The sequence below is a fragment of the Acipenser ruthenus genome, chromosome 3, assembly GCF_902713425.1.
Source record: "Acipenser ruthenus chromosome 3, fAciRut3.2 maternal haplotype, whole genome shotgun sequence".
Lineage (NCBI taxonomy): Eukaryota > Metazoa > Chordata > Actinopteri > Acipenseriformes > Acipenseridae > Acipenser > Acipenser ruthenus.
In genome coordinates this window covers 5530202-5542909 of record NC_081191.1, presented here as the reverse complement: position 1 = coordinate 5542909, position 12708 = coordinate 5530202, and the positions used below count along the sequence as shown (strand labels likewise).

The following is a 12708-nucleotide window of genomic DNA, read 5'->3' as shown; positions in this document are numbered from 1 at the left end:
CCAATTTCCATTCTTTTGTCTTTTCATTTATTTGAGAGGGGCTCTGTGTGGGGTACCCAAATATTGCTGCTAGATTAATAAGGTTATGTGAGGTTCTATTTCTCGTTAAACTATAGATGGCGTAGTCTGCATCGCGACCTGTACAGTTAAATAGAGAATAGGTCGTGGACGCCACATGAACATTATACCCAGCCCAACCTATAACTTGGAAGAGTTCTCAAATACCCAAATTCAGTAAGTACATCTGTCATAGATAATTAAAAAGAATGCAGTGGTCAGACAGATATGTTCTTAACTCTTTTAAACAGCACAAAGATAACACACAGACAAACCATAGCTTTGTTTTTCTTTATTTCTCTGTTATGAATTCAGCAACAAACCAGAATATTGAAAAGTTAGTTACTTGCAACAACTACAGAACAAATTACTAAGTTCCTGGGAAACTTCCAAATCTGTAAGCAGTTATTTCAAACAGAAGAACCCCCTTCTCGTGAAGTTTACACAGGTCAGATCACATTTGCAGAGATTTATTTGCAGCAGAAGAATTGCACATCGTTCAGAGATGTATCATCCAAGCCTACTTGGTAGGGCTCCTGCTTGGTTCTGATACCACAGATCCCGCCTTCTTTGCATTCATCGCTCCAGTTCCCGTATTCACCCCAAGTTTCACCAAGCCCCTCTAAGACAGGCGAGCTGCTGCAGCGGAATTTGATGTTGTTGGCTGATGTGTCGTCACCAAAAAAACCTCTGTGTGCCTCTACTCTCAGCTGGAATGACTTCAGCGCTCCGGAGGGGCACCAGAGTTCCCGTGTCCACTCTCCAAACCTACCAACAAATACATTATATAAGCAATTTTTACATTTATCTTTTATTTTTTATTTTATTTTTTTTTGTAAATTACTAAGAGTAGAACAGTAACTTGTGTCAAACGTGTTAGTTCTGCTTTAATATTAAGGATCATGTCACTCTTATGACATCTTAATTTATAAAAGGTAAAATAAAAATCATCAGTAACATGTGACTTACAGTCCAGTGTGCGACTCAACAGTATAGAGAATGCTTCTGTCCTCAAGTCTTGAACAGTACAAACGTATGCCATTGAGAGAAGTATCATCACCGCCTATTTGAGGCTCTTCCACCTACGAGAAAAAAAAAGAATAGCAAATGAGTATACATGCAGCATGCATAGATCTATAATGTCTACAGTAATGAAATAGATTGATGGAAGAATGAACGCAGAAGTTACCCTTAGACTAAACCCAATAGCATAGAAGCCTTCAGGACACATTTCAGACCAGGTCCAGTCCCCAAACTGCCCCCCATTGTTGACTTCAATTGTGGAATACACGGCTCTGTCTGCAAACTCAGTGCCAGCTCTTTGCACTATACTATTTGCATTTAGTTCACATGATACTGTGGAGAGTAATAAGAAGAGAGAAAGAGATGCAAACATGTGCACATATTCCATCGCTGCTAGGCTAGTACCACAAAACAAACAGAGTCTTATATATATATATATACTTCTACCAGTACACCCCTTTCCACTGGCCTGAATACAATTCAAAATATGCAGAATTATTATATCTTATCATTATTAATAATTGACTGGCCTGAGAATTTTTAAGGGAGAAACAGACACTGGAAAAAACTGTTATTGCTTTGGAAATTGATAACAATGTTATAGATTTTAGGGCTTAATGAACCCTAATCACGAGAATGGAGCACCTGTTGAAAATCCAACCTTGTTGTCTTTCTGGGACTTTTAGAACTGTGTGTTTTATTTGCGTTATATATATATAATATATATATATAACTTTTTCATTATTTCTGTAATCACATTATTATAGAATCCCTGGCTTAAAAACGTACTCTTCAAAGTGTCTTAGGCTCAAAACATTCTTAAAAAGTCTTTCAATATCCAGTAAGAGCTGTTGAACATAAGATATAATTTTTCTTGCCTCTTTTAAACTCTTTTAAATTATTATGTTGAAAACCGGTGTTGCTAGAGATAAAAAAATAAATAAATTTAAAAAAACGCCTGGGGTTTGTTTGCCTCATCTTGCCACAGCTAATCAGACACCAAACATTAACCCTTTAGGGTCCGGGCCATTTTCGACAGTTTTTTTTTTTTTTTATTTTTTTTTTTTACTGTTGTTAAATTTGTGCCTATAACTCTTTAACTATAGATGTAACAGGTACATGTCATACATAAAATGAATGTGCACACACTAGGCTTTCATAAAAAAAAGTGAAATAGTCTGAAACTCACCCTGTTCAATACAGATAACAAAAACCACAGAAAAAGAGATGCTTTCTAGAAAAAATATATTATAAAATCAAATCGGACAGTGTACAATGAAACTTCAACATCTTTTCCACAAACACGAAACACACACACACACACACACACACACACACACACACACATATATATATATATATATTTATCGGAAGATATGTCCTTGTGCCCTTGATGTCACCATTTCTCTTATTTTGTAAATATTGTGTGTGAAAATGTTTGTTTACTGCAGCAAGGTAGGTCTGTTATCAGCGCCGCAGCAACATTCAAAAACAAGGCTATTTCTTAATACGGTCATCTACCGGAAATACACAAGTAGGATCTCGTTTGAAAGCCCTGAATCTCCCAAGAGTATATCGGTGTAGTACGAAGACTTGCGCAGCGTAACTCTCGCAGGGAGCTCACATAGGGTACTGCGTGCGCAACTCGTAATTCAGGTTTTAGGGCTAGGTATTGGGTTCGGGTTAAGTTTTAGGGCTGGGGTTGGTCTCTGTGCGTTTAGCTAGTTGATTGAGTAAATGATCTGTAATTTATATTTTCTTTTTAAATCTTGCCTTCACTTTATTAAGGGAGATAGTTGTTACAGGGGGCATGTTAATACAGCGCTTTTTAAATGCAAGTGACATTAGCACATAATCTTGCACTGTGATGGCCTAATTATGTATTAATCCATTCATAATTTGTATCCTCTTTCCAATGGCGTTGGAACATTGGGCGGACCCTAAATTAACAGACATAGAGGAAACCCCGTTTAATAAAGCACAGTATCCGAAGAACGACCCCTCATTAAAATCAATGTGACTAACCTGCAGCTTCCACCCACCAAACCAATTCAAATCACAAATTCAAAAATAAAATGTAACATGTATTCAAAGATGAAATTGAGACAATGTAAGAAAGTGGCGCTATGAATTCAGTTTGCCAATCAGTAGTTATTGGCTAGATGGTAAAGTAAGGGCATGAACGAGCATGACCTTTTCTCTGACCACGCACCAGAGGAATCCAATCTGGTGGCACCATTCCAGAACTCCAACCAAATAAGAAACTTGCAATTAACTATATAGACTTATTTTCATACTTTTACAGCCTTAACTCCACCTGGGGGATTTCTGTGTATGACCTTTTAAACTGTCATGTTTTATATTTTTTGGGGAAGAAAAGTCAAATTTGAACTATTATATATCATTTCAACATGTATTAATAATGTTATTAAATACAACAGGAAACTCATTTGTAGCGTATTTGATAGCAAGAGAAGAAACACATCATTGAAGAGCAAGAGGTGCGGATATTATTTTTTAGGGTCATAGCAATCAACGTTAATAATGAACTACTGTTTATCTCTAGTATGCCTACAAGTATTGAACTTTACTTCTTCATAGAACAGAAAGAGACCTCGGTAGCTGTTTTAGAAAGCATGCTTGCATGGCTAAAAAAAGATTAGTCTGGTTACTAAGCCAAAAAAATGTAAATATTGTGAAACAGTAAAGAGCTCCTGTTTTATTCCAGATTCTCAAATGTTTGATACTTGATTCAATTTGTTTTGTCATTTCAAATCTTTTCACAAAACAAATATTAAACTTTAAAGTTGCAGCTTACAAGTGACGAATATTCTGACATTCTAACTGCATATAGATTCTAACATTCAGAATGTCATCTATATGTAATTAGAATGTCTGAATATTCATAACTTGTAAGCTACAAAATTACTGTTTGAGACACTTGAGTGTTTAAGAATGAAAAGGATGGTAAGATTATGAGTATCTCTCTTGAGTCGTGTTTAGAAGTAATTAATAATGCAAAAATTACAATATGGGTTGATGTGAATCTACAGAGACAATTGCTATATATATATATATATATATATATATATATATATATATATATATATATATACATGATGGACAATGACGAAATGTTTTTGGTTTCTTTTTAATCACTCGATCATTCATCCTTGACCATGACACGCTTGAGTGACTATAACTGAAGCATATGCACTTAATCACCTAATTAGTGAGACAGTTGATTGGACACTGGATATGGAGTGATTTCAGCTGTTGAATTGCAAGCTTGAATAAAAGCAATAAAGAAAATCACAGAAAAGAAAACAATATGCCACGTCTGTCAAGAGAGCAGTGACTTCGTGCAATCGGCATGTTGGAGGCTGGACTAGAGCAGCGTACTGTGGCTCGCTGTCTTGGGTGCTCACAGCCAGCAATTTCAAACCTGGCGAGACGGTATAACCAGACACACTCTGTCAATGACAGGCCACGAACTGGGAGACCATGAGTCACAACACCTGCCCGAGATCGACAGATCATTTTGCAGCATCTTCGTGATGTCAATTGTTAATCAGCACAATAAAAAGTCACGGCACCTGCTCTAAAACAGAGTTTGTCATTTTTAAATCACATCTAGTGAATTTTATCCAAATATAAGTGGTAAGTTTCTTTTGATGCTCAAATATAAGTGATACGTTTCTTTTGATGCTCAGTATATATAGTACACCCTCGCTATAACGCCCTTCATTATAACGAACCTTCGGCTACAACAAACCTGGCCCTCCCCACCCCCACCAAAAAAAAAAAGATAATATTGTAACGTATGTGAGGTCTGTAAAGTGCAGGAACGCTTGGAGTAGGAGGGGCTGTGTTTCACATCGGTCAAACAGCCTATGGGCGACAGGCATGGAACACAGGAGCTGCTGGTGATTGACCGTGGTGGGATGAGGCAGGACTAACTAAAGACCAGTGACGGGGGAGTGTTTGCTGTTGTGAAGCGGAGACAGAAGCTAATAAACCAGTAGCGGTTGCAGGATGTCATTCTTGGCTGGGCCCCAAATTTTCACGATTAGCTAGCTACGAGTCAATACCACACATAAAGCAAATGACTAGTCTCTGACAAAAGCTCTCAAAAATGTAAGCTTAAAGTAAAAAAAGCTCTCATACAGTGACTATAAAAGTGAATGTTACGTCCCTTATAGTGAGCTTAAAAAAAACTACAGTTCTGTGAGGACAAAAAACAAAACAGGAATAGAGGCATGAGTTGAGGATAACATACATCTCAGCTGCATTAGTTCAACTGAATTCAAGTTGATAAAATTACATGTAGGTACTTACAGTAGTTGATTTCACTGAGATGACTGCTTCACAGAAGTAGGCGGTGAGGCTTGCTTGTGAAGATCGTGATGATTTCGTCATAGTCCATAGAATCACACAAGAGTCTCTCAAATGATAACAGAGACAGCGAATTTAAGTGAGCTGTAAGCATCGAGCTCCTGACGGCTAATTTGATTTTGTTTACACTTGAGAAGAGCCGTTCCACTGTGCACGTTGTCATTGGCAGTGTGAGCAAAATCTTTAGAAAATAATGTACATTTGGAAAAATATCTCAGTTGCAGCAGTCCAAAACGCCTTTCGCCTCAATTGTTGGAAAAACACTGACACTACCGAACAAGTTACACACTGAATTGAGACTGTGTGGCCGAATGTCTCGGATGTAGGCAGGAACGCTCCAGCGGCTTTCATGAGGCCATATGAATAATTTTGAAAGCGTCTGTTTATTTAGTTGAGTTGGCAGTCCAGAATTTGATTCCAAATAGCTCGCAGGTTGTTGTCAAAGTGCACCCTAGTCGTATCTACCCCCTGCTCAAGCTCAAGACACTGGCGACTGGGATGCATCTCTTTCTGAATCTCTAAAAAACGAGCATGCTTGTATGACCCCGTCATGAAAGAGTGCAACGCATTCCTGGTCTCAAAAAAAGTGGTAACATCTGCAGACGTTTTTGCAACCGCAGAAAGCACCAGGTTCAAGCGGTGAGAATGACAGTGAACATAAATAGCTTGTGGAAATTTGCCTTTCAAAATGACTTGCACTCCTCCCTTATACCCAGACATGACAGACGCCCTGACTGCTGGCACTCTCTATAGCTATCAAACTTGCAACCCACTACTGCATGAGCTTTACTCGATTCATGCTTTGTATAGGCCTGGTGCGTGAGTTTCTAATCATTAAAACCATGACTGAACTTATCTGCAATTGATGAATCACCGAAATGTCTACACATTTTACAGAAAATTGCGTTTTTTGAAATGCTATATTCCAGCCACTTGTGTTTCGAATACCAATGAGCCGTGAACGTGCAGGACTTACCAGCAATGTGGGAGGTTGGATAACGCATGAGCATCGGTTGTATCGGCAGTTCATCAATGGCAGACAAATCCGAGGCTGTATTTGGTGAACTTGCGTTTTCACTGAATCCTGGTAATACTGAAAGATTTGAAGAAGTCGAAGAAGTTTCACTGATCCCTGGTACTGGCGCATTCGTTGATTCGTTGGTTTGTTTTCTTCTTACAAAATTAAAAAGACTGGATTGTCGGGACATAGCTAATGCATAAGACACAAATATAGCTACAGTTTACAGTGCAAAGTTGGCTAAACTTTCTGTAGGTAATTAGGTAGCTAATTGCAAATGTAAAAACTTAGCTGCTAGCAAGCTGGTTGCATGCGTGCCTTGCAGTGAAAAGAAAAATCGCCTGTACATTAAAGGCATAGCATGGTCAGTCGATCATTCTTCAAACGCTGGTTTTAATTGTCTAATAATTGGTGCACGCGGGACTGAACAAACTGAAGCCCTCATCTGGGACTGGGAGATGGCCGTCAACGGGGTAATTGAGCGCTCAGAGAGCCCGTGGGTTGCCCCGGTCGTCTTGAGTGAGAAGAAGGCAGCCTACAGCTCTGAGTGGACTACTGCCGACTCAACGTGCAGTGGTGAAAGTAACTTTAATTTCTTACTGGTACTGTTGACCGCCCCCCCCCCCCACCCCTTTTTTATGTAGAACACTGTTAAATTATGTGGACTGAAGACTCAACATTTGAATCACATTAATACTAAAAGCTACAATAGAAAATAAAATGAGTTGGAATGGAATCAAAAACAGTAACTAACCTTTTAATTTAAAGAAACTCCCACAATGGCCCGTAGAACTAATCTTGCAGCTTTCCATGTTCTCGTGCCATGCCTTGAGAAGAATGTGCAGCACTCTTGCCAAGCCATGATTTTACACACGGCATACGATTCCTCTCTGTATAACGAGGTCCCACACTTGAAATGAAAAGCAAGCCTGCTACATGACGAGTGCCAAGCGCAGTCCGTTTTTCTGCTTTCGCTTGATGCAAGAGTATCCACTGCCAGGACGAGTTTTTTTTTATTTATCAGGAATGGTTCTTCCTGCAGAAGCTTTGAATTCTGCAAATCAGAGGTGTGTTTCCTGGTGATTGATTCTCAGGTGATCAGTCAGTGCTCTTATTTTCTTTTCTCCAAAGTGAGTATTTTCTGGTTCCTCTAGCCAATTTTCAGGATTCAAAACAGACACATTTTGAATGAAGTTGTTATAATCAGATGCCCTTTCTTTGCGTGTGCTTTGGTCGGCTTTGTTTGAGGCGGTTGTGAATAGTTTTGTCCTCATGTCGTCAACGATTTCTTGAATGAATTGAGACAAGTTGATTCTGGGACCTTTTCCAGTGCCTTGCTGTTTTGGAACTTTATAGCTTGTTCAGCTTTCTGAACCTGTTCCATGTAAATTCCTGTTTTTTTTTTTAGACTTGCGATTCTCTCTATGTATATTTTAGGGTGTCTGCCATTGGAATGGTCATTTCTCATTTTTGTAACAACTCAGACAGGTCCTTGAGTTCAGTCAGCACGTCAAGCATTAAAGAAAGGTTACGGACAACATTTACAGAACACAGCTTTGAATGCAGTCCTTGAAATTCAACCCGTTCCCTTCCATCTCTTGACCGGTCTTGTGAAGCTTCCTCAAAGTGTTTTGTCAAAGCAGGATAGGTTTGCCAGACTGCATTAACAGCTCTCCGTGTTGAAGCCACCCACCGCACATTAAAGACTCTGCTAATTTTCCGAAGTAGAATGTGCAATTCATTGGCGTGTGCACTCAGCTCATGGGAGGTTTTTGGTGATTGACTGTACAATGAATATAAACTATCTAAAAAAACCTTAAAATCATTTGTACCTCCGGTGACTCTAGAGCTTCATCAACGGCAAGTTCAAGTCTATGATTGAGACAATGCCACAAGATCAGGTAAGGGAAGTCCTTCTGCAGCAGTTTTCCCACACCAGCTTTGACTCCCAACATAACGTTAGCACCGTCACTACAAAAACCGATAAACACTTCAGACAGCAGTTCCATAGTGAACCCACAACGCATTTTAAAATGTCCCCTTTAATGGCTTCTGCGGTTGCGCTTTCCAACTCAATCAGGTCCAAAGCAAAGGTTACTGGCTTCATAATTCCATCGACACTGGCTTTCAAAAAAAATGATTAGAGTCGATTTTCGAGTGAGAGTTTGATTTGTCAACCAGCAAAATAATCTTGCATTTATTTTCAATAATTTTACAGACAATTTTCTTCTTCATTTCAGAAGAGATATGCTTGATTATATCTACACAAACTGTTCTACTTTGCAGCAATCGTGCCATTTCTATCCCATTGATTTGCTGTAGGTCAATGAGACTCAGTGACTCTAATGGTCACTGAGTGGATGATAAGTTTTGGCAATGTTGTAAGCTGTGCGGAATACACAAGCGGTATTTCAAATGCTGCTTCTTCGCTTTTAGCATTTAGATTGAGAAGTGTATCTTTTTTAGCCATGATTTTAATTTTTTCAGCTTCAATGGGGCTACTTTGCTTTAGCAATACGGTTATTCTACACTTTTGCCATTTTTTTCATTTTTATTGTTTATAATCACTTATAATGAATACCTAAACTTAAGTGTTACTGGAATTTGTACACATGTTTGCAGGCAATCCACAATATTATTCCACTTGGATGCAAGGGATCATACATAGTCCTTACATCCATCTAGATTAGTCAGCATACATGTTACACCAGTGTAAATGCAATAGTCTGCCTTCAGACCAGCTGTCAGTCACTGTCTTACTCTGGGCTGATCAGCTCCAGCTGGACACTACTTAAGGGTAGGGCGCTAAGAACAGGCTGGTCCTTCACACTTAAGTAAGGTGCAAATAATATAACATTTAGTTAATTGTGTGATATACTGCCGTTACGGATTCTGCCCAGTACCCTCTCGGTGAGATAAGATGAGGTTAAAAGCTCTAAAACCATAGATGCAGACAAGCCCCGCCTTTTTGCATTGTGGTTAAGACGCTTGCTTGCAGTGTGCAGTGTTGCCGGTTTGAGCCCAGTCTCCACACTGTTATAATTGCATACTCTACTTGGTCAGAAGATTTTATTCAGTAGCTATAATTGACAAATATTGTGCTGTATTAAGTCATTTTGTTTTGGCTTAAATTAGGTTGTAACAGTGTTCATTCGTGGTCGCCAAATTCTGCAACAGTGGTTTATTTAGGATGCAGGGTAAGTATTTAACCCCACCAAAACAGAAATAAATTTGTAACCTGGAGGCTCCCGAGTGGCGCATCCAGTAAAGGCGCTCCGTGTGGAGTGCAGGATGTGCCCTATAGTCTGGATGTCGCGAGTTCGAGTCCAGGCTATTCCTTTGCCGACCGAGGACGGGAGCTTCCAGGGGGCGGCGCTCAATTGGCCGAGCACCGCCCGGGGGAAAGGAGGGTTAGGTCGGCCAGGGTGTCCTCGGCTCACCATGCACCAGCGACCCCTGTAGTCTGGCCAGGCGCCTGCGGGCTTGCTTGTAAGCTGCCCGAGAGCTGCGTTGTCCTCCGACTCTGTAGCTCTTGGGTGGCTGCATGGTGAGTCTGCAGTGTGAAAAAAAGCAGTCGGCTGACGGCACACGCTTCGGAGGACAGCGTGTGTTCGTCTTCGCCCTCCCGAGTCAGCGCAGGGGTGGTAGCGGTGAGCTGAGCCTAATTGGCCATTCCAAATTGGGAGAAAATAATAAAAATTGGCAATGACTAAATTAAAAAAAATAAATTTAAAAAAATGTATATGTAACCATTACTAGGACTCCACAGAACAACCCTAATTGTATATCGCTAACTCCTATTATAACTTCGATCAGAATTAATAAGACTAATTGATTACACTGATCCATTTATTATCAGCATGAGATTCAATATTTCAATATCAGCACAACTTTAATTTCACAGTATTACTGAATTTCATAAATGTTAGAATATATCTTAAAATAGAAAGTCATTCAAGTTAATCATTTGAACACATTTATAAATATCCCAGATTAGGAAAATCTAAATGTTTCACAGCTATTCTGCCATGCCATTTCTATTCTGTTAAAACCCAAAAGGATAACTAAGTAAATAACAGTACCATTTTATACCATCAGAAAGACAAATAACTCCAAATAACTACTCAATACTATTTAGAAATCCCCAGTTAGTACGCTGCTTTCAGTTCGTTGCAATTGACCCATTGTGTTTTCCTTAATGTCATTGTGTTTTTCTTTTTGTGTTTGTGTTTTGCAATTCATTTTGCACTTCAGGGCCACCGTACCTTAAGTTTCCACAAGAAGGTGCTTCAGATAAAGTCAAAGTTGACAAACTTCTGTTATAAAAATTCCTGCAACACTGGGGCATTGTCTATATTCTCTACAAATAATCAAATATTTGTAACTGCCATTGAACTGCACAGAGATTCCATAGACAATATATGGTAGATTTAAACTGTTTTTACTTTTTATATTTGAGTTGCAATGCTTTTTACATTACAGAGTTTTATTTTTATTTTTTATTGTGTAATTTGTAGACGCATAGTTATTTTGTGCTAAAATGTAAAAAGGCTTAGTTGAAACTGAAATTTAACTGCGTTCCTACCGCTAACAATAAAAGGTGTTAGTATATTAATTCAATACATATCTGGATATATTCCTTTGGAAAGCCAATGTAAACAGTTACATTTTTAAATATGTAAGAGACACACAGCAATTCATTGCACTTTGATGGAAATTGAAGGTCGTCATTTTTCATTAGGTAATAATTACATTTAACCAGTCACATTTAATCTAGAGCCGAAGTGGTTTGCAGTCACTGAAACATTCAGCTTAAATGTAGTAGGTAGACAGTATTATATTTTCTGCAAGCTGCCACATCTTGTCAAGTCCTTAATGCTAAACAGATTTAAATTTTGCAAGTGGAAAACTGGATGTCTTGATGATTTTTCATTGCAATTACCAGAAAAATATGCATCATACATTACACATGAACTCTGAACACACATGCAAACCACGCTTATTTTTTCCCCTGATACAATAATATTTTTTCATGTTTTTAGGGTGGATTTCTTTGTCCCTGGCGTTCCGAAGGTTGGTGGTTTTTCAATCTGCTCAACCCCTGGGTTGTTGAAAAGAGAGGGAGTCTTGGAGCTAGCTGTCAAGTACAGCAAACATCCCCCCTGCCCACTGGGTGCATACTGAGGTAAGCACCCTGCTTATTTCATCTTTAAACATTGTCCCCTGAGACTGAGGTCTCGTTTAAATTAGGGTTCAGGACCAAGAGGAAGCAGGAGCCAGGCACTTAACCCTGAATGTAAGAAATGCATGATATAAAAACTGTATACTACTGTACTGTAACTGGGATTTGAAACAGCAGTCATGGTCACATGAAAGCAATTTCCATTGGAAAACAATGGAGGACATTCTCTAATCACAGATGTTGTTTTTTTTTGTTCTGAATGGCTTATTATTATGGGTGTGCTTTGGAAAAACTACACGTCAGGGTCAAGTTCACATTAAACCCTGTATACCTTTTCTATAGTTTATTACGTTATCTGTGCTGTTTGCTAATCCTTTAGAGAACCGTGCAAAAGCTAGTGTGTTCTTTTGATAAAATTATAAATGGTGTGTCATTAAAAATGACAAATTAAGCTATATCTCAACATGCATTTTAGCATTCAGAAAGTACCCCAAAATACTAGTTTGCCCAACTAAGTGAAAAAGACCCATCTGAATCTCATACAAATAACCCTGATGAAATAGTGTGATCAATATTTCATGAGATATAGCCCTGATGAAATAGTGTGATCAATATTTCATCAGATGCATTTCCTGCTAGCTTGCTTTTAACCAACCCGAGAGTTCTTTTTACAAGAGCCAGAAGTACATTTGAAAAACACCCACAACAACTACATATGCAGTGTTTCTGTGGACAAGCTAAAAGGGTTTAGCACTTTCATTCTCTATTATTTAATAAACTCTCTGTATGTGACATCAGATATAATTATAGGATACATCTATCAGGCTATGGCATATCATCATTTCCATGCTTTTGCAAGTGTCCAGTGTCTTGATCATTACACACCAGGGCTGCAGTCCAGCAGAACTGTAAAAGGACAAACAAATACGGATTTGGTTTTTACACTGTTTTATTACAAAATAATAATTTTAAAAAGATCTACTTCTGCAAATAAAAAAGCCAACAATGAATCTTTTTTCTGAGAAATTACAAT

General features: G+C 38.6%; 2 protein-coding genes across 2 annotated transcripts in view; one reads left to right on the top strand and one right to left on the bottom strand.

Moving 5' to 3' along the window:
• The window catches only part of LOC117435437 (oxidoreductase NAD-binding domain-containing protein 1-like), a 49282-nt gene that overhangs the window by 33288 nt on the left and 3286 nt on the right, over nucleotides 1–12708 (top strand). Inside the window, 2 exon segments of the mRNA XM_059010873.1 lie at nucleotides 11536–11650; nucleotides 11652–11678. Of these exon segments, the coding sequence (XP_058866856.1) occupies nucleotides 11536–11650; nucleotides 11652–11678 (142 nt within the window).
• Nucleotides 335–1512, bottom strand: LOC117435438 (vitelline membrane outer layer protein 1 homolog). Its single transcript, XM_034058587.2, has 3 exons — nucleotides 1247–1512; nucleotides 1027–1139; nucleotides 335–825 (listed from the first exon to the last, which is right to left on the bottom strand). Exons 1-3 carry the CDS (start codon nucleotides 1466–1468, stop codon nucleotides 528–530), a joined length of 633 nt encoding a protein of 210 aa, XP_033914478.2. The 5' UTR covers nucleotides 1469–1512; the 3' UTR covers nucleotides 335–527.

Coding starts and splice junctions, on each gene's coding strand:
- LOC117435438 (XM_034058587.2), bottom strand. CDS start 1,468: ATGGAATATGTGCACATGTTTGCATCTCTTTCTCTCTTCTTATTACTC. Junction 1,140..1,246: donor CTATTGGGTTTAGTCTAAGG/GTAACTTCTGCG, acceptor TTTTTCTCGTAG/GTGGAAGAGCCTCAAATAGG. Junction 826..1,026: donor GTTGAGTCGCACACTGGACT/GTAAGTCACATG, acceptor ATTTGTTGGTAG/GTTTGGAGAGTGGACACGGG.